Source organism: Montipora capricornis, chromosome 14, assembly GCF_036669925.1.
Source record: "Montipora capricornis isolate CH-2021 chromosome 14, ASM3666992v2, whole genome shotgun sequence".
Lineage (NCBI taxonomy): Eukaryota > Metazoa > Cnidaria > Anthozoa > Scleractinia > Acroporidae > Montipora > Montipora capricornis.
In genome coordinates this window covers 42,094,200-42,113,037 of record NC_090896.1, presented here as the reverse complement: position 1 = coordinate 42,113,037, position 18,838 = coordinate 42,094,200, and the positions used below count along the sequence as shown (strand labels likewise).

Sequence of the window (18,838 nt, the reverse complement as noted above, 5' to 3'; positions counted from 1 at the left end):
ACTAAAATTGTCTGAATAGTAACTAATTCATATCTGCATCAAAGCCACCCTATGCCTCATAATGGATGATTTATGGGTGAAAAAAAATCGCATAAGGCGAAGGGTGAGCTGGTAGACTGGTAGAGACAATTTCTAGGGGGGAGGGTCCGGAAATTGATTGCACCGTCGTTGAGAAGACTTGCGAAAAGAGAGCGAATTTGACTGCAAGGTAGCATAAAAGGTTAAGATAATTTCCCGGGGGGCTTCTAAGGCCAGTAACATGCCTTACACGGGAGCAGTTATCCAAATGATATAATCGGCGTGCGGCAGAGAACAGTGCTCATCGTAATTATAGTGAAGAGGGTGATGAAATGCTAATCTTGGTAATGCTCTTTACTGTTTTAATTCTTATTCAATGATCTTTACACATTTCGTCTTAAAGATTATACAACCATTTCAGCTGCGGTATTCCAAAATGAAAATCTCCATTCTTTTGATTTTCTAATAAAATAAATTCTCTTACAACGCCTTATGTCAATAATTAATGAATAAATTCAACTTTTGAACTCTTTTCAAAGATTTCACCGTGCCCATTTTACCTGTCCATGTGGAAATTAAGGTTAAATAATCTTTCAATGGTCATGTAAGTCGTAAAATTTAAGAGGGCTTTGGATAAAAAAAGTTCAAAACTTGCAATTCTTTTCAAATTGAATATATGTCAACAAATACTGAAAACTAGGTAGTGAGAATCTACTTTCTATAAGAGTATAACATTAAAATGAGGTCTATAATACGATATGGAAAAATATATTCTCTGTTGATACACACTTTTTACATTTCTGTCCATTTCAGTGGCGGTCTTGCCGCCAAATTACCCGACATGCCTAGCATGAGCTGTGGTTGGGTTGTATGTTATTCTTCCTTTTAAAAAGGTTAAGTTTAGTCAGTGGGGAATGGGCCTTTCCAGAAAGACTATTTCCTGGACGTGCACGATAAGCTTGAAGTTCACGAGTTGCACAGTTGTGACTTTTGTCTACTTGTGGCACGCGAGGAGTATAAGATCCGGCACATGCATTCCTTGAATCTGCGATTTGCGCAACATTTTCTCAACATTTTTTTAAACGTAAAAAATGGCATAAATTCCTACTTTTTAAAAACAAATTTCCTGGATTTTCAATTGAACTCTACTTTGAGCTTTTTTGTTGCATTCGCAGAACGTCGCCTGCGTTTAATTTAAACTCATTTTTCTTCGTGTAAAATTGTTATTCTTGTCAGTAAAAGAGAAATTTGCGCGTTTTTCCTGAAAGGAAGCCTATCTCTGCACGTCGTAGTATATTAATATATTTTCCGGAAAGGCATATCCAGGTGTAAATCTTAAGTCTCCTGCAAAAATAAAAACGTTTTTGGTTAACCAACCGATTTAAGACCTTCAGTGATTCTGTCTATCGATTTCTGTACGTATTTAATAACTAGTTACGAGACCGAAGATTTTCACCCTTTTTGCCCACTGTAGTTTAGCTGTACAAGAGTCCGTTGATAGGCCATTGTAAAATGCAGACTGCAGACAAAATTCAGGGTGTTGATCTCTTTTTCTTCAAACAATAGGAGTGTTGCTTTCATCCCCGATTTAAACGTTCCAGACAATGGTTTGCAGTCTGCCTTTACAATGACCGCATGTTAGCGTAAGCTGTGCTGTGAATGACTTTGGCAATGCGCAATAAGACAACCAGAGTATAGCTTAGGAATTTCTAAAAAAAACTTCGACCAATCTCCTGTTGTGAAGGTGCATTAAATGCTGCATAGTAGTAGGAAATATCTCCTCTGTACTTGGCTTTTACGCGATGAGTGAATGGTTCATGAAAAGGGTATGCTTGGCAAAACGATGATCATTTGTTCAAGACCATTGTCGCCATATTCTGCCCCAACTTGAGAGGAAATCTCCAGTCCTTGTAATGAATAAACCGGAGTAACTTCTGTTTCCAATAAAGCTGTTTGGATTGTTTTCCGAAAACAATGTTTGTTTCAGGAAGCTAATGAATTTACAAACGCTTATTTTCACTTTTACATTTTCCGCGCGCTGCCATCTTGAATCAATCTGACGTGTAACGGTTGCCTGGTTGTTTCGCCAAAGAGCTTTTGTATGTTAACAATAGGAGAGCCGTCAGTAATACGTCACATTTAGTCAAGATTGAGGCGGCTTGAGTGATTTGAAATAAAAATGAGCTATTCTAAAATGGGCCATTTACGAGTTCATGTGTGCCTCCTCTTTAAAGCGAGTCTACGTGCGCAGCTTTTCTTATTTTCTGGTACTTTCTCAAATCCCACAATACATTTTGTTTACCCCCCAAAATTTGCGTAATCATTGCTTTCCATTTCTCTAGGGACATAAAGATGTTCTAGGAGAAATCAAGGCCCATGCAATTTTTATTTATTTATTATGGAGGGGGGGGGGGGGGGGGGGTGGAAGGGGAGGAGGTGTATTGTGGGAGTTGAGAAAGTCGCCTAACCCTAACAAGTTAATTCTAGTTCTGGATTTAACTTACAAAGCAACTTCCTCGGTAACTGTAGGTTAGACTTTTTCATCAGCAACTTCGAAGAAACAACGTATCCGCAACAGTTACGTGTTTCCCAATGCAGCAAAGCCTTTACGTTTTTTTTTTTTAAAAAGGATGTGTACCAAACCTTTCACAAAGTCGGACACAACGGGCGAAATGCATTTCAAAGGAAACTTGTTCCTTCACTGATTTTTCGGAATGGTTATGAGTTTTCCCGTAGTATTGTCCCTTAAGAATAAAGGGAAATCGTCGATTGAGTATTCGTTTTAATTTGAACCAAATATTTTCTTCGCTGTCTTAGGTATTTGTCTTGATGAAATTTGTGACTGGCTTCGTGAGTGACTTGTTGCGATTGAAGATATTGCCTGTTAAATACAGATGTCATGCTACAGCTTTCTCTTCATCTACGTACGGAGGGCAATCTATGGCCTTGATAAATCATGCAAACTATTGCAAATGAGCGATGACCATGAACAAATGGCTTGTTTGCATCTGACGTAAATAGCGAAAAAACAGTAAATAAATATATTTGGAATAAATAAGAAAGGTCAAACTACCCTTCCTGTTGTTCTCAGATGTTTCCTCTGTTTTTGGCGATGTTCGTGATTGACTGGAACCGCCTTCAAGCTTGTTGAAATTGCTGTACATTTATATGTTTGAAAGTACGATGGTCAAACAGATGTGTGCTAGCTTTGCATAAATGGATGAAAGGTTAGCTTGTAATTCCTTGAATTGAACGGTGTGACTTTTTGTTGTGTGCCGTACGTCTCTCAGGCGTACAGTAGAACAGGTCTCTGCTTATCCATGGGTGATACTATCAAGGGAAGCCATTCCCGACGGTCTTAGCGGCAGGAATGTTGCTGGTGCCATGATCTTCATGATTGGCTGCGTAAACTCTGTCGCCATCGGCCGAGAAAATTGCATAGCCTGAATGCCATTGGTAAGTGGATTTGCCATGCTCAGAGAAGGGTTTCGCGGAGTTGCCGTGGTAATTGGTGCGAAAACCGAAGTGCAGACGGTCGTGGAGTTAGCTGAATTGGTTTGAAGGTCCGGTCGTGGTGTGTTGGTGATCTGGAAAGCAATCTGTGGAGGAAAGGAATCCTGTTTGTTTATTCCGTTAGTTTGAGTTATTCCATTGGAATTGTTTGAATCTGGAAGGCACACCATTGGGTAGGTTGGTGACCAATGGACATTTTCTGCGTGCCCGTTGATTCCATTTTGGCCGTGCCCTAAAGAGCGTTCTTGGTCCATTCCAGGATGTGTGATGCCGCCATTGCTGTGTCCGTTGAGACCATTCATGGAATGCATACCATTGATAGCATTCATCCCGTTCACACTATGACAACCGAGGTTGCTTAAGGTGTTTATGCCATTAATGGCACTTATACCAGCAATGCCGTTTATTCCATTGATTGCGTTGTTTCCATTCATAATTCCCATTCCATTGCTCAATCCGTTGCCGATTCCATTAATCCCATTCATTCCATTGACAGCGTTCATCTGCGCAATGCCATTCAACCCATTTACAGCTCCCACTCCGCCTAATCCGTTGACACCATTCAGGCCACCCATTCCGTTCACATTAACGTTTAAACCGTTCAGGTCACCAGCAATTGCGTTCAGACCGTTTAAACTGCTTGCGATGGCAAATCCACTTGGAATCATAGGATTGTATTTGATCCAAGTTGGAGATACACGAGTGTATACGGGCTGTATGAAGAAAAAAAGTACATGAATATCGATGCGAAGAAATTCATTCTAAACGTTATCGAACAAGACACTCAAGAGAGATAACAAGTAACTTGCATTGTCGTGCATAACGGTTAAGTTTCTGTTATCAAAGAGATTGGAGAACAATTGTAATAGGAGTACAAGTCGTAATCAAGCTTAAGAGGTTTCGATACCAGAGAAGTGCTTTACTAATTGAACTATCGATAGAGCCAACTGGGAGCTAGTTATTTTCTGAGTTCAGAGTAGAGAACATTGACATGACTTACTACGAGATATATATGTCATAGACTGCATATCTTTCGATTACACAGAGCCTTTCTACAAATCCTTACTACAGTTTCGAAATTGTAAAATGATTTTTTTTCCTGAAATTCAAGTCGTAAAGGCTTTAAGTCAGCGAGGTAGCCTAGTTTCACATGGTCTTTTAGCGTTAAAAGTCTTATAGCAACAGGTTCGTGTTTTAATGAGAAAATGTAAAGAATGACGCCCTCTATCAAGATATCTTTATAGTACCATTTCATTCTTGTGACTGCTCTCAACGTAGTCAAATTTCTTCTTCTTTGCTTCAGGTCCCTCATTACCATTGACATCAGTCGTGCCATCATTTTCCTTCTTTACGTCCTCCCCCTTGTGTTCTCCGTTGACGGGTGCGTCCTCGTGCTTTCGTTTTCTCTCTTCGATCAATGCGCCTTTCTCGCTTTCCTCGTGTCCATTGTGTTTATCTTCGGTTTCCGGTTGTCCGTTATGTTCTTTGCCTATTAGAGAAGGGGCAATTCCCAAGGTAACTGTAATTGGTTAAGTATCGACATAAAGCTTAACATTCAAGTTACTATATTTTTATCCCTAAACTAAGATTTTCCCGGAAACTTTAGCTCCAAGTAATCACTGTAGTATTTCTACCCAAGGTCAAGCGAAGTTCGCTTAAAAAGCACATCTTTCTAAAAATTGTGTCCTTTAACGACCTAATATTCTCCCAACATTGTTCCAATCGGCTGTTCGGAAAGAGAGAAATAAATTGTCATATGAATTGATATATGAACTGCATATAAGCAATTGAAATGAGGTTGCGGCGAAGAGACAATTACCGTTGTGAGGCGTTCCACCTTGCTCGCTCTCTGTCTTATCTATACTCTGTACAATCTCCTGAGTATGCGCTGGCTTCTCTACAGGTGTGGTAGCCTGTGGCAACGCTTGAGGAGCAGGCATCTGTTGCTGAAGCGTTTGAAGAGTTGTTGGTAGTGCTGTTTGAGCATTCGATGGAATAGCAAATCCAATCTGGGCTTGAAAACCATTCAACTGTGGTGTGTTGGGGATCTGTTGTTGAAGGTGCTGCACGTGGTGCTTCGCTTTCTCTTGTGCCACGCGCTGTTCTTTCTCGGCTGCTGCGTTCCGTAGGATCCTGTTAATGGAGCTCACGCTCGGTACATTGCTCTTGTCACACACTCCGTCGCTGAGCAGGTTGTTTCTTATTTCCCAAGCAAAAATACACGGGTTGTCTTCTTTATACGCAAGGATCTTGGACACCACACGTGGCGTAGCGACTTTGGGCTTACTACCTCCGATTGCCCCGGGTCGCACTGAGCCTGTTTCGTAATATCTGCCGAGAATTTTGCTGACGCATCCGTGAGACACGAGCAGTTGCCGAGAGATTTCCGATGGTCGGACTCCGCAGTGTGCCAACTCAACGATTCTGTGTCGCATATAATCAGGCAATGGCCGACCATTGACGAACACACCCCCAAGTTGGTTGACGCCACCCGGTCCTAAATTTGAAAAATAAAAAGGTAATGAAGCTAACAAATATTAAAAATAAAAGAGTAACCAGGATTTAGAAACATATTCTTGTAAAAAAAGCGTTCTCTGGTTAACAAAAATTTAAAAACGTAAGCTATCGGCTTCCAGACTAAAGCCTTTGAAAACTAACATGTAAATGCACGAGATGGAAATATATACAAAATGAAAGTGTGAAAAGATTCTAAAAACAGTAGAAGGGAAAAAAAACGCGCTAATCTAAAAGAATAGAGGTTTGTTTTGGCAAAGGCTTGGAGTTATTGTCTGCTTTGTCAGTGTTAGCGGTTGTGTCAAGATTCCATAGTTTTTCGAATTCGGAAGTTTCCTTTGTCAATTACTCTGGCATTGTTGAAGTCAATAGAATGATTGTTACGCCAAGCGTGAGCTTCAATATAAGAGCCTTTTCTTAACCAGATAACGCTCTTTTTAAACATAAATATCCTAACAAATATTGTTAATGAAACAAAAATTGATCAAGCGTTTCTCTGGTTTCTAGTTCATGGCGGTCTTGTTCGTCAGAGGTAATCATCGAGTAGTAACCACTTATGCCAGTTATTTACTCCAAAGTCTGCTTGTTTAGAAAATTTGTCTTTTTTAATTTTATTTATTTATTTACTTTTTTTAATTTTTTTTAAGTCGAGAAATGTGAAAAGCAAATTGGCTATAAACGGTGGAACCAAACAAATTATGGACACCCTTAACTGAATTAGAAGGACACTACAACTTCATTCATGGCATATGGGACAATGGCAATTTATAAAATAATTAGGATAGTACGCGCACTCTCATTGGTCAACAGCTGTGCTTGGATGAGAGTATGGAAACACGGCTGTAACATTGATTGGGTATGTGTTGTCAGATGCCCGTTTTGATTGGCTGGTAGAAAATATGAGCATGTATCAAGAAAATCTGTTTCAATCTAGAAGTAAAAAAACACAGCATTTTCCTTCATTTGTCGAATTATCGTCAAGAAATATTTTATAAAAGCAATAGGGGACGTTTTCCGTGTTTCCATGGCCTCATCTAAACACGAGGGGGAGTTAGGAGAATTCGAGACACTTATGCAAACCCGAGATTCAGTCGAGGGTTTACATAACTGTCGACAATTCTCCCAACTCTCCCGAGAAAGGTAATTAATTTGCGCTAAACTTCGTTAGTAAATGTCTTTGGTTTCGAGAATTAAATATATTATTAAGAAATGTTATTATTTTCTTGGATGTCAGTTTGAAAATAGTTTTGTTCTTGAATACCCTTTCTTTTCCTTTCCTTCTTCTTCTTCTTCTTTTTTTTTTTACATCCGTGACAGATAAAAATGTATATTTCTTTTTATACTCTTGTATTTTGTCAAAAGAACTTATCCATTAGGCATCAGGAAATTATCTACACTTATCTACTATGTTACGTTATTTTACATTATCATTCCCTTGTCAACAAATGGTAATCAATTTGAAACAATATAGCTAAAGCATTTGTTTCGGTTGACAACAATAAGAATTCTCAGTCTTGACCGCGTGGCTAATTAACATATTTCAGTTTCGACACTAAATCAGTTGTAGCAACACGAGGTCGAAGAGTTAACATATTTCGACTTTCTGGGTCGTATTCCTATTAAATTATTTTTCAGGTGTAGTGTAGCGGCATTCAAAGTTGTTTCCACAATGTCAGATCCAAATTCCCCTTCATGGATTTCCAAAACAAAATGTTCAAGTATGACTTTCTGTGGTAAAGTTGGACTTAAAAATAAAAATAAAAGGAATTCAAACGTGTCTTAAAAATTATTTTTCAACAGCAAATTTGACTGAAACGAAACATTATTGAAGTTGTATAAAATTCGAGCAAAATTATCCTTTTCTTCTTGTTAGAACGCAAGGAATAAATATGAACCATGAATTGAAAAATCTCATAAAATCTTGAAATGAATTTGATGATCAAGCTGCCTTGAAATTCCCGATAAAAAATCAATTTTAAAGCTATAACTACATAAGTTAATTTCAAACATAACCAGCCGATATTTTGGCAATTAAATATTCCATTGTATTACTCAGATTTGAGACCGTTTCGCTTAGAAACAAAATATATAGATGGTTTGCTTGATATTACTAAAAAAAAAACCCACTTTGCCCAAAAAGATCTTATTTCTTCAAAAAACTTCAAGCCACGAAGGGTCAAAGAATTGATAGTGTAAGAAATGATTTTGATAGCTTGTGTGCGCAGTTATAATTTACTTGGAAAGCAAGTGAAGGAATGTAGTAAATTAATAAATTAGGTGGCAAGCCGCTAAGTCAAACGTCTTCGAAATGGGGAACAGATTTTTTCCGCAACTTAAATTAAGAGAACGTAGCACAAACTGTATATATTTTTGATGGCCTTCTTACCTCTATGGGGCATCATCGACTCGCAACTCCAGCCAGCCACTCGTCCGGTCAATTCTCTAATCGTGTTCTATAAGACAATAGTAATCAAGTAAAATATTTTCTAAACTTTTTTTCCTGTTCTAATTGAGGAGCAGTATATACTTTTCACGTTACTACCTCAAACGAGGCATAGCTTTTCTCTTCTCATGATGACAGTGCCAAAGTTAAATTCTTATAAGGGTTGACGTTTGTCTGTTATTTGGCAGTGCGTTCCTGTAGTCTCTCTCCAATCCATCGATAGCTATTTTGCCACCGGTAGCTACGAGCTCAGGCTCTTCTGTTTACAGTTTGCCATATAAGGAAAGTACCAGAAGAGCTGACTGGGAGACCCACTCACCACATGCAGTGAAACGTCACAAAAATCTCAAAAATGCGAAAACTGAATTTAGAAGGGCAGTGTCACAGTCTTTTTGCCTGGCAAAGATTAAAAATCGTCTTGGTATATATAGACACGGACATATTGCCTTTGCTTCATTATTAATAACCACGTTTTTTCTTTAAAAGGGTTTTGCCGTCTGAAGAATAGCATAGGAATGAGTTGCAATATGGAAAGAAATAACGCAGTTTTGTTTTTTTCGAAACTGGCCCCCGTGTCTTAAAACTTTGCCTACGTAATATGAATTTTTCGTCCTGCACATGCTGAAATCCAAAGGCCAGACTATGCTGCAAAAAATTATCACGAACTTCCAAGTGTTCAGTATTCTAACAAACAAAATCCGTCTGCCCGGAAGCAAGATAACCGGCTCCTGTGAAATTTGGTAGAATTTGAAAAAAAAAATAATAAAATAAATTGCAAGGATCTCACGCGTCGGTTGCACTCGTCCGAGCTTTTGCGTACCTTTTTTGTACGCTTGATATAAAGTACCAAGTTACGAGTAAAACTGCTGAAGCCCTGCCCTCTAAGATTTTAATAGCCCATTCCGAGTTCATGTCTGCCTCCTTTTCTTATGAAAAGTAGAACGAATTGCCATCACAAGAATATCGCCCTTAGACTCGCTTTGAAGAAGAGGCAATGGCTTATTCAATATCCGAATAATTAACTCCTTCAAGACTATTCTGCCGTAAAATTGGAGAGTGTTACAAAATTCATAGAGAGCTCCAACAGATTTAAGTGTACAGCTAGTTCATGGAATACTGACTAATTATCCAGGCTCAGAAATAGTTACAAAGAGTTACGCCACCGCATTATTGCTCAAAAGCTTACGAACCCCACTAACACTAATAATTATTGAATTACTAAGTAGATGACAAACTGCACCTCAATAGCGGGCGAATGCTGACGAATTTCCGCCAGTTGTTTCTAGGGGGAAACAACGGCCGGAAATACGTCTGCGCATGCATTCGCACGGTAGACTTCGAGAGCACTTTTTGGTCAGCGCCAAGAACACGGACTTTGGCAACTTCCAAAGCAGGAAGTCCGCAAATCACGGACTTCCGGCTCGTCTATGCAAGCTCAAAATTGAAACAGCGGTTGTCAACGGTTACAAAAATGGACCTTCATTACGACTGCGCATTATTTTGGAAGTGGTCAGAGTTCGTGATCTTGGCGCTGAACAAACGAAGACGAGATTGACTTCGTGAAGTGTTAAGTTTACTGGTGAAATTGGTGGCTAAAGCTTACATTTAGGGCTGGCAGTTACTTACAGAGAGATTAGTCCCTCTCTTTTAATTTTGCCGGAAAACAAACAACTCCGAATGGAAGGAAGCGGCACAATAATTACTTTTTGAGAGCAGGTTTTAAATTCTTATCCGGCAACAATTTGGAGCAATGAAGTGGCTTTTAGTAAGGGAGAGTGTGATTGAATAACTGCTTAGTAAACCAAAAAAAATAGATTAAACAACATAAAGAATGACTTAGACTTTAAAACAATAAAAGGTGCTACAATAGTGAAAAATAAACAACTTACGAGAGGTGCTACACTAATGAAATTTTGATTGCCTTATATTGCCTTATTTAAACAGGAAAGGTGCTTGCCAACAGTAATTTTACTTGTTATAATTAAAACTAATGGACGACATTAATTCTCTGATGAAGTGCAGAGCAATACAATAATTTGAATTTAAAGAAGTCCACTTTTGGTTGTATGTGTGTCTTTTAAGGCCAAAACCTGCAATTTAGATACTTTTATCAGTGGGATACGTCTATCACAACCGGTCCTTGAAGGCCTCCAAACTCAGCCTAACAAAAGCAAGTATTCAAAAGACCCGTGAAACGCGCTGACTCTGGGTAAAGAGGGATCAATGTTTTCCCAGTGACAACATCATTCACCTTTTACCAATGTGTTCCGAGTTCGAATCCCGGGTTTGGCGCCATGTGTGGCTTAAGTTTCAAGCTGGTTCTCTACTTTGCTTCGAGTGGTTTTCTTCAGGTAGTCTGATTTTCCCCACTCATAAAAAGCATAGATTTGAGCTGATTTCTTAGAAGTCCATGGCTTATGGGCTTCTGATGTGAGCCCGAGATGTCCCGGCAACTTACCTCTTTAAAAAAAAATGCATTAATAATTCATGAAAGTAACAGCCTATCAAGACAACGATAAAAGGTCACGTGTCTACGCTTCAATCCTTATTAGAATTATTTATATAAAGAACAGTGAAAAGTCTCGGCTTGTTATTTAATTGTGTGTTTGTGTTTAAGAAATATGTTCCATTTTTTCCCGATACATGTATTGTCTTGTATTTAGTGTTTTGCTTTGGTTCGAAATGAATCACGGAAGCCCTTGTAATAGCTCACTGTGTCCTGAAAACAGAATTCGGGCAGCTCCCAACATGGATATTGAGCCACAGAAACGCAACTATGCTTATGACACGGCAGACAAATCCACCAATCAAATTAGAACGAAAAGAACAGTATTGTTGCAGTCGCAGACAAAGGCCTCCGTAAATGGGGTCCTTTGGAAAGATTAACCAAAGGCTACGATAAATAACCAGAATGCAGCACATGATTAATAGGGAACTTAAGCAACGACGACGGCGACGACAACGAGAACTTCATCTCAAAATATAAATTGATCTTATTTGCTGGCCGGCCATATTGGCCCGAAAGCACCACATTTCGTACCCCGAGCCTCGAGTTTAAATGTTTGGGAATGAGTTTCGGTAAGCAAAAACAAAAGTTTTCAATCCCTCGGGACTCAACATGACTGCCTTTTGATTATATTGCAATCACTTCGTGACTATTTCTACCCTTTATTACTGATCATGACAAGGGTGTGGTAGTTCCTCAAGAATGACGATGGTCAGAACGTCGCTTAATTTAGGGGAGAAAATGAAAGTTTATCTTCAAGTGCTGGCGTCCTTTATAAACCTCTAATGTGGCTATTTCACGTTGCTGTTTTGCAGACGACGGCATAGAAATGGACGAAGGTGAAACAACGCACGTGCAGGGCGTTAAAAGCTATTGTTTTTAATCCGTAGTTGTTGTCCTTCAGAAGGATATTGATAGTAATGATTCCAAGTTCGAATGAGGCCTAACAGTACTGTGAAGTTTTTTATACCCAATTATTCCATCAGAGATCAACCCTAGTATTGGAATTGGGCCCACAGTTTTTCTCTGTCCTTGTGTGGGCCCAATTCCAATACTAGGATTGATCTCTGATAGAATAATTGGGTATAAAAAACTTCACAGTAGTGTTAGGCCTCACTCGAACTTGGAATCATTGCTATTTTCGTTGCCGTCGCCGTCACCGTTATCGTTGCTTAAGTTCCCTAATCAACCAACAATACTTGAAATATAATATTCGTATGTATGTATGTATTATGTATGTATTAGCCAATGAAAAGTGATCCAAGTATGTCTAGGCAGGAAATGACAAAAGCAAAAACCTTGAAAAACACTGTTGAGGAAATTTGAACGTGCTCTTTCGGTGTGCCCCACCCTCCCTCTCCCAACCCAATAATGAAAGAGGGCTCTGAAACGCTTTCCTGGCATCTCCTGCATATGTGAACCGTCGTTAGGTTGGGGAAGGAGGGAGTGGGGGTGGGGCGATATGCGTTTGCGGTGCATTTGCCTTATTGTGATGGGTTTTTCCCGTGATTGCTGGTTGGTTGAAGGAGGTAAAAAAATCATATTCCGACCATTAGACGGAAAAGTATATCTTAACTATAACAATTAACAGCAAAACGTAAATTCGAAACCTCGTACTTGATAGCGAAAACAGGCCCCGACCGAGAAACCAGGTTGGCTTGGTAAAAAGGAAATTAAACCTTCTGTTCATAGAAGACTGTGATTGTTTAGAATAAAAAATACACATTCTGGTAATTATCTCGAAAAGGTGAGAGAAAAGAAGATCACCTTCGAATAATAGTAATTATTCCTAAAAAAAACTATAAATGATGAAACCCATTATTCTAAACCGTTAAAACCGTTAATTACTTATCATTTGCTTTCACGGGCTATCAAGATAACTGAGAGGAAGAAATGTGAACGAGCCGGTTCTTTTTTTGATAAAATAGCACAAAATATCAGCAAAGTTAAAATGACTCAAAACGTTAGATGGAAAAGACGTAGGAGAAAAAGAAACCTTTGGGCATACCTTCATGGCACAGCTGCGTAAAATTATAACAAGACAATCGATGGTAGAACGGAAAACTTGAATTTGGCAGAAATTAATTAATACTTTTGATCGCGAGAGAGTCGAAAGATCCTTTCAAGATGAACTTATTTTCCAAGTGAACTTAATAAAACAAAACATGACGGTCTCTTCTCGGCCGTTTTAAAATAATTTTCCACAGGAGGCCAAAAAGAATCTTATGCGAACCAGAACGACCCCAGCTACAAGTTACGTCATGGTTAAGAACGAGTCACTGGCAAGATACACGGTTAAAGAAGTGAAAGAATCCAATTTAAGACGTTAAAATGATGTTTAGCTGATCTCCTTTTTTACGGCTTGGCGTCGGTTTACTTTCGCTTTGACACTATTGTTGTAAATATTTTCCCGTAAATACCTTCTTGTGGCCTTCTTGGTCAATAACTTTCAAGTAGCGGCTATCCACGAAATCTCGCAAAATTCTTGTTAGATCCAAAGGTTCCTACGAGAAACTCGATGTGTATTACTTTCGAAATCCGATAAAGGCAAAAGGGCGTGTGGTTAGTCTTCCAAAAAAGTTATTTCCGGGTAATGGGATTTGAAGCGAAGTCTTCAACAAACGTGGTAGCCGGCCTGTCCGAGCAAGCTGACCGAGTGAGTTAACTGATCAAGGGTATCTGGTTCATGTGGATTACAAACTTAGCAAGCTACCTAACCTCATCATTACCTCATAGATAGCATGGGTCACAAGACTCAACTAGAGTGAAAAATGAACACACTCGATTACAGAAAAGGTGACAATTGGTTTTGCAGGTTTGCATTGCATCCTTGAATGTTACAAACACCATTTTTTTATCGGAGGAAAATATCTTAGAGAAAGTGTTGAAAGAAAAAAATGAAAGAAATACAGTCTTCGCAATATACCGAAAAATTTGAGATTATATCATTTATCTTTTTACCTTGTAAGTTAAACTAGTAATGATCAATGCTGGCTTTAAAAAATCCTGATGTCTTTATTTACTCAACAATGATCAAGATCATTTGCCACATTTTGATCCCGTTTGGAAACAGATTTAAAGAATAAAAAATGTCAACGAAAGTAAAGGGCTCTTTCTTTCTCATTGGTTAGTACTCTAATGTGTTGAAATTTCGTCGTGAATATTTGATCACTGGAGCTAAGCTCGATCAAGCATATCGCTTGAAGAGATTTTGAGCGTGTCATAGGTCTGTAACGATGTCTTTAACTTAACAGGGTCACCTTGAACGCAGCCAAGTTACACCCCATAACGACAGTAGAACGACCCATTATTTCATTGAAATCATTTAGCTTGTCTTTCTGAAAAGAAAAAAAAAAGAAAAAAGAAATGGACCAAATGCATTGTAAACAACTGAAAGCACGAGCCCTTACCTTCTAGACCGCTTCTTTACAAAAAAAAAAAAAAAAACGTTCGCTTACTTTTCACAGGATCGAGGATATCAGGCAACTTTTTGGAGTCACTGTGTAGCTCAATAGCATATCAATGATTGGTGCGACGGCTTGTTCGTGAATAATTCACAAATCAAATCAATTAAACTGGGATGTTGCCTCCTTTTTCCTTTAGAAACAGAAGAGCAATCCCTTTTATAGCTTATATTCCGCAACGATCTGTCAGCGATCTGACAGAGAAATAACTTGAATTTAAAATTTGAAAAAATATATCGTGGTCGGGACGATTTTGACCTCGTCGGTAACCTCTCTATTGACATCGAAATGTAGGTACTTGTATTTGTCAGCCGCAAATTATTATCCAGCTTGCAATACAGCAATAAAGGACATTCCTCTTCTACACAGTAGAAATGTTTTTAAACACACCAGACACGATTTTCTCTGAAGAACGGTTCGATGATAGATTGAACTTGAACCCAACACTTCTTGTGCTGCTGTTTTATGCGAGTTGAAAAACGCGCGATAATTTTAGCTTGTTATAAATTACGCTGTGGTTGTAGTAAGATATAAACACAGCAATGATTAGCCATGTAAATCAATAAATTTTAAAGCACTTTTATTAAACTGTAGTTTTGGTAGAAATTTCCTCTAGTTTTCTATCCCCACTTGTAACTTTTTGGTTGTGACAATGGAGTCAATTTAGGACAAGCAAAGTTACCTGGCAGTACAAGACACAAGATCATAAGATAACATCGCTGAAAGTGTAAATAAAGACAACTCTGTTTATCAGAAATATAGCAAAAATAGTGTTTATCTCGAGAGATTTACCTTAATTTGGGAGAAGCTTGCCTTGTTAAACTGTGAATCTAAGAATGCCATACGGGGTATACTTCGAATCAACTCCAACAAATGGGTTTGAACGACGCTGTTAAAAAATAGATACTTATTTATTAATTACTCTTTCAGAAATAAACATAGCTACCTTCGAGATTATATTTCATAGTCTACAACTGAATTAGCGAGATGTATGTATCCATTACTTTTCAGAAACCTTTTCCATGGCCAATAAACGTTTAAAATTCATTTTCCCAAGTTCAGTCGCTCGAACTCAATGTCACTGCGTGATATTTGACATCTCAGAGTCACCCATAAATGAACTTTCGTAGGTATCTTGCTTGATAGTGTCGTTATTCTTATCCACAAGGTAACTTCTTATTGCTAAGAATATCTGATGTTTTGTTCATTTAGAATTAAGCCAAATTCCTAGACTTTTTTTCACAAATATGTTCGGCATACGCTTCGAACTCTGTTTCGTGAAATTTTGTTCAGTAATATGATGGCATTTGACTCACAAAAAAACCGATTCGCAAACAAATTATTTAGCCCTGAAGTCTTTACTTGCACTAAAGGATAAGGATATAAAGACTGGCTTACCTTGGTATAGACACCCTCCGACAGCCGCCTTTTATGTTCGGTTCTTGAGAAGCTCCCTGGAATCTGTCGGCCAGCCAAAGCCTTGGTAGGGCCTAAACTGATGTCATCTCGTGAGACAACTCGATCTCTATAAGTTATTTTGATAATTCATGTCGATAGCTAAACAGTGGCATGGGTAGACCATCATATAAAGTGAAATTGAGAGGAAAACTGCTCAGCTTTTAGTGTCGTGCGAATCAGTGGTCACACATGACTGACTATCCTGAAAGGAGACCAAAGTTGCGATGTAAATTTAATGGGAGTGCTCTCTAATCTCGCGGCTGGTGACCGGTTACAAAGCAAACTTCTCGAGCATGGAGGATCAACCTCACAGAGGTAAGGAACGATGTTGGTGTGTTCATTGATCCTATAGGTGAGCAAACGAAGCGTCAAAGCTGATCACCACGGAATTGGCGGCGCCTGTGAAGACGTTTTGAGAGCCTCTGTGAGAAGTCGGTGCAATTGAAAATGAAGTGATCCAGTTGTTGTAGACCTGTTGATTTCTGCACGTTAAGCAAGCCTAGATATTACTACATATGACTAAGGCATAAATGTCTTCATTTACTGTACGTAAGCCTAAGTTTGTGTTTTTCAACTGGCGTAATTACTAAGGTTAGGGTTAGGCTTTTTAAAAACGATTTATCGTTCTGTTGGAACCAAAATAACTGCAATTCTGTTCGACTGTTTGCTAATAACTTCTCAATAAAATCGTTCATGGAATTTCCGGGATTGAGAATACAAATGTGAAATGCATTCGGATGGACAATGCTCGATGATGCATCAAGTGACGTTTTCATCTGAATTTGAAGAGTTAAATCAATTTCACCACATTATTTCGCTTCACTAGTTTTCAGCTAGTTTGCGAGCAAAGCATTTACGTTAAACGCGCGATTTAGTGATCACGCCCCAGTTGTTAACGGATAACGCTATCCGCCGGATAAATCACTGTCCAGCGGAAAAGTCACAGCGAAACCAATTGCGCTCTCCAATGGATAGTGATTTATGCGGTGGATAGCGTTATCCACCTTTTGAACAACTCGGGCCAGGAAATGTTGTGCTTCGCCTAACTGCACGATATAAGAGACTTAAGCATCGCGTTCGCTTGAAACTGGTAAATGAAAATGAAAATTCTCTTTAGTTGTTTTATCTTCGCTTTTTTTTTGAAAGGTAGCTGCCCTAACAAGGAATGAAATGAGCTAAACTGAACAAGTTTCTTTTCTGTTTGGTAAAACACAGATTCCAGCAGAGCACATGCCTTTCACCAATAAGCACGAAGCTAAAATCTCTCGCTATTGCCTGGTGGCAAGAGGTGTGCCTTGGCCTCTGATAATTATTCCCAGGGATCGTCAAGGACTATTTTCTACCCGCTGTTAAAGATACAAGTTGGGAGTTTGAAACATCACGAAGTCCCAGGTGGAATTCCCGGAGGCACGCCCAACGAGTGGATTTTAACTACTGAACAATGGCGATTGTTCTACAAGCGATACGATTGGTCTAGAGGAATAGTTCACAATCACTGGTAGTGGATCGTGTGCTGGTACAGAGAGAGCGCGCGCATGAAACATTTCAAATCACTCAAAGCTTACTATGTAGCTGAATGGATAATATAGAATTTTCGAAAACTATGAAAAAAGGTTGTCAATTTGAAAATCGAGATATCGAACCAAGCGGCCTTAATTTTCAATTTTTCAGTCTATCGCTTCTCGTTTAGTCTTCCATGCGACTGAGTAGGTAGTCATGCAAGGAAACTCAAGCATGCATGGAGGCGAGATATTACCAACAAATTCTTTACAGCTGATGTGGCTTATTTTGAACTTGAAGCCATCTACATTTATCAAGACAAAAGGTTAGACTCAACGGAATATTGCCCTCAACCCAAGGGAGTTTGATATCTCAGCGGGGCAATTTTACAGAAGCAAAATCCATGTAATTGATGTTCTTAGGGTTCTGCCAAAATCATTGTCAACCAGTCTTGTTTGATCGCTTGTCCGAAAGGAGGTTTCCTCGTGTCATGCAGCCCCTTTCAAACTGAAAGACGACCCTAAGTTATTGGGCTTGTTTAATGAAACTCACCACCCAAAGTAAATCGACTCAATCTCGAACAAGCATAATACAATTTTGCTGTCGTATGATTTACAGTTTTCCTCGGGTTCATCGTGTTAAATGGTTAAAAGACTGACCTCGAAAAGCGACAATGAACAATCAAACGCTGGAATTTCCGCATAATTTCATTGCGAGATATAGAACTTCGTGACAAACCGGTTTCAAAACAAAAAAAATCAAATTGAGGTTATCAAATTAACTTTTTTTTTTCAACCAGTGTGTTTTCAATTAGAGGTATGATTAAAGTAGTACAAATCGCTAATTTTCGATTTGCACTTGAACTATGACAAGCAATAACTGTCTCGAATCATCGCTTTTTGCGATTCAGTACTTGTAATGTTAGAAATAAGGTATTGTCAGGGGCACCCAACGACCAATTTGTTGTAAAATGTATTATTACACCCCAGTTAATGAAAATAAATGTTATTAAGGCATTTTTAGGTGTTTTTCAGTGTTGCTGGGAAAACATTATCTGTTCCTTTTTCCCAGCAACACCCACAAGAAATTTCCCAGCCAGCTAGATAAAATTGGTTGGTTTCCCAGCCAGGAATTCCGCGCGCTTTCAAATCCCTCCATCCAAAACGACCGAACAAAAGCGACAAAACCGGAACAAAACAGGTTTTTTCCGCAAGCGCAATCACTCTGACCAGCCGTCGTATGTTTGTGACTATATTCTCTGGGAGAGGGAAGGGGTTCTTTTTTTTTTTGTTTTGTTTTTTTTTCTTTAGTCGTCCTCAGTCTTCAGAGTTTCTACAGCCAGCTCGGGTTGAAATGCTAGAAAAAGTCAGTAATTCCCAGGCAAAACCTCTATCAATAACAAAATTTCCCAGCCAGCTCATC

General features: G+C 38.9%; 1 protein-coding gene across 3 annotated transcripts; it reads right to left on the bottom strand.

Moving 5' to 3' along the window:
• Nucleotides 1-369: 369 nt before the first annotated feature.
• On the bottom strand, nucleotides 370-16,076 carry LOC138033002 (uncharacterized). 3 transcript variants are annotated; one of them, XM_068880735.1, is made up of 6 exons: nucleotides 15,857-16,076; nucleotides 15,251-15,347; nucleotides 8,432-8,498; nucleotides 5,351-6,028; nucleotides 4,779-5,020; nucleotides 370-4,244 (listed from the first exon to the last, which is right to left on the bottom strand). In XM_068880735.1, exons 2-6 carry the CDS (start codon nucleotides 15,299-15,301, stop codon nucleotides 3,333-3,335), a joined length of 1,950 nt encoding a protein of 649 aa, XP_068736836.1. In that variant the 5' UTR covers nucleotides 15,302-15,347; nucleotides 15,857-16,076; the 3' UTR covers nucleotides 370-3,332. The 3 variants fall into 3 exon arrangements, with proteins under 3 accessions (XP_068736836.1, XP_068736838.1, XP_068736837.1); XM_068880737.1 differs by lacking the exons at nucleotides 15,251-15,347; nucleotides 15,857-16,076 and adding an exon at nucleotides 13,415-13,465; XM_068880736.1 differs by lacking the exons at nucleotides 15,251-15,347; nucleotides 15,857-16,076 and adding an exon at nucleotides 8,588-8,699.
• Nucleotides 16,077-18,838: the final 2,762 nt, after the last annotated feature.

Bases quoted from the DNA above. Each gene is read 5' to 3' on its own strand.
- LOC138033002 (XM_068880735.1), bottom strand. From the start codon at position 15,301: ATGGCATTCTTAGATTCACAGTTTAACAAGGCAAGCTTCTCCCAAATT. The intron at 6,029-8,431 runs GTAAGAAGGCCA...TTTCAAATTTAG, and splicing joins GTCGATGATGCCCCATAGAG to GACCGGGTGGCGTCAACCAA. The intron at 5,021-5,350 runs GTAATTGTCTCT...CTTCTCTAATAG, and splicing joins AGGTGGAACGCCTCACAACG to GCAAAGAACATAACGGACAA.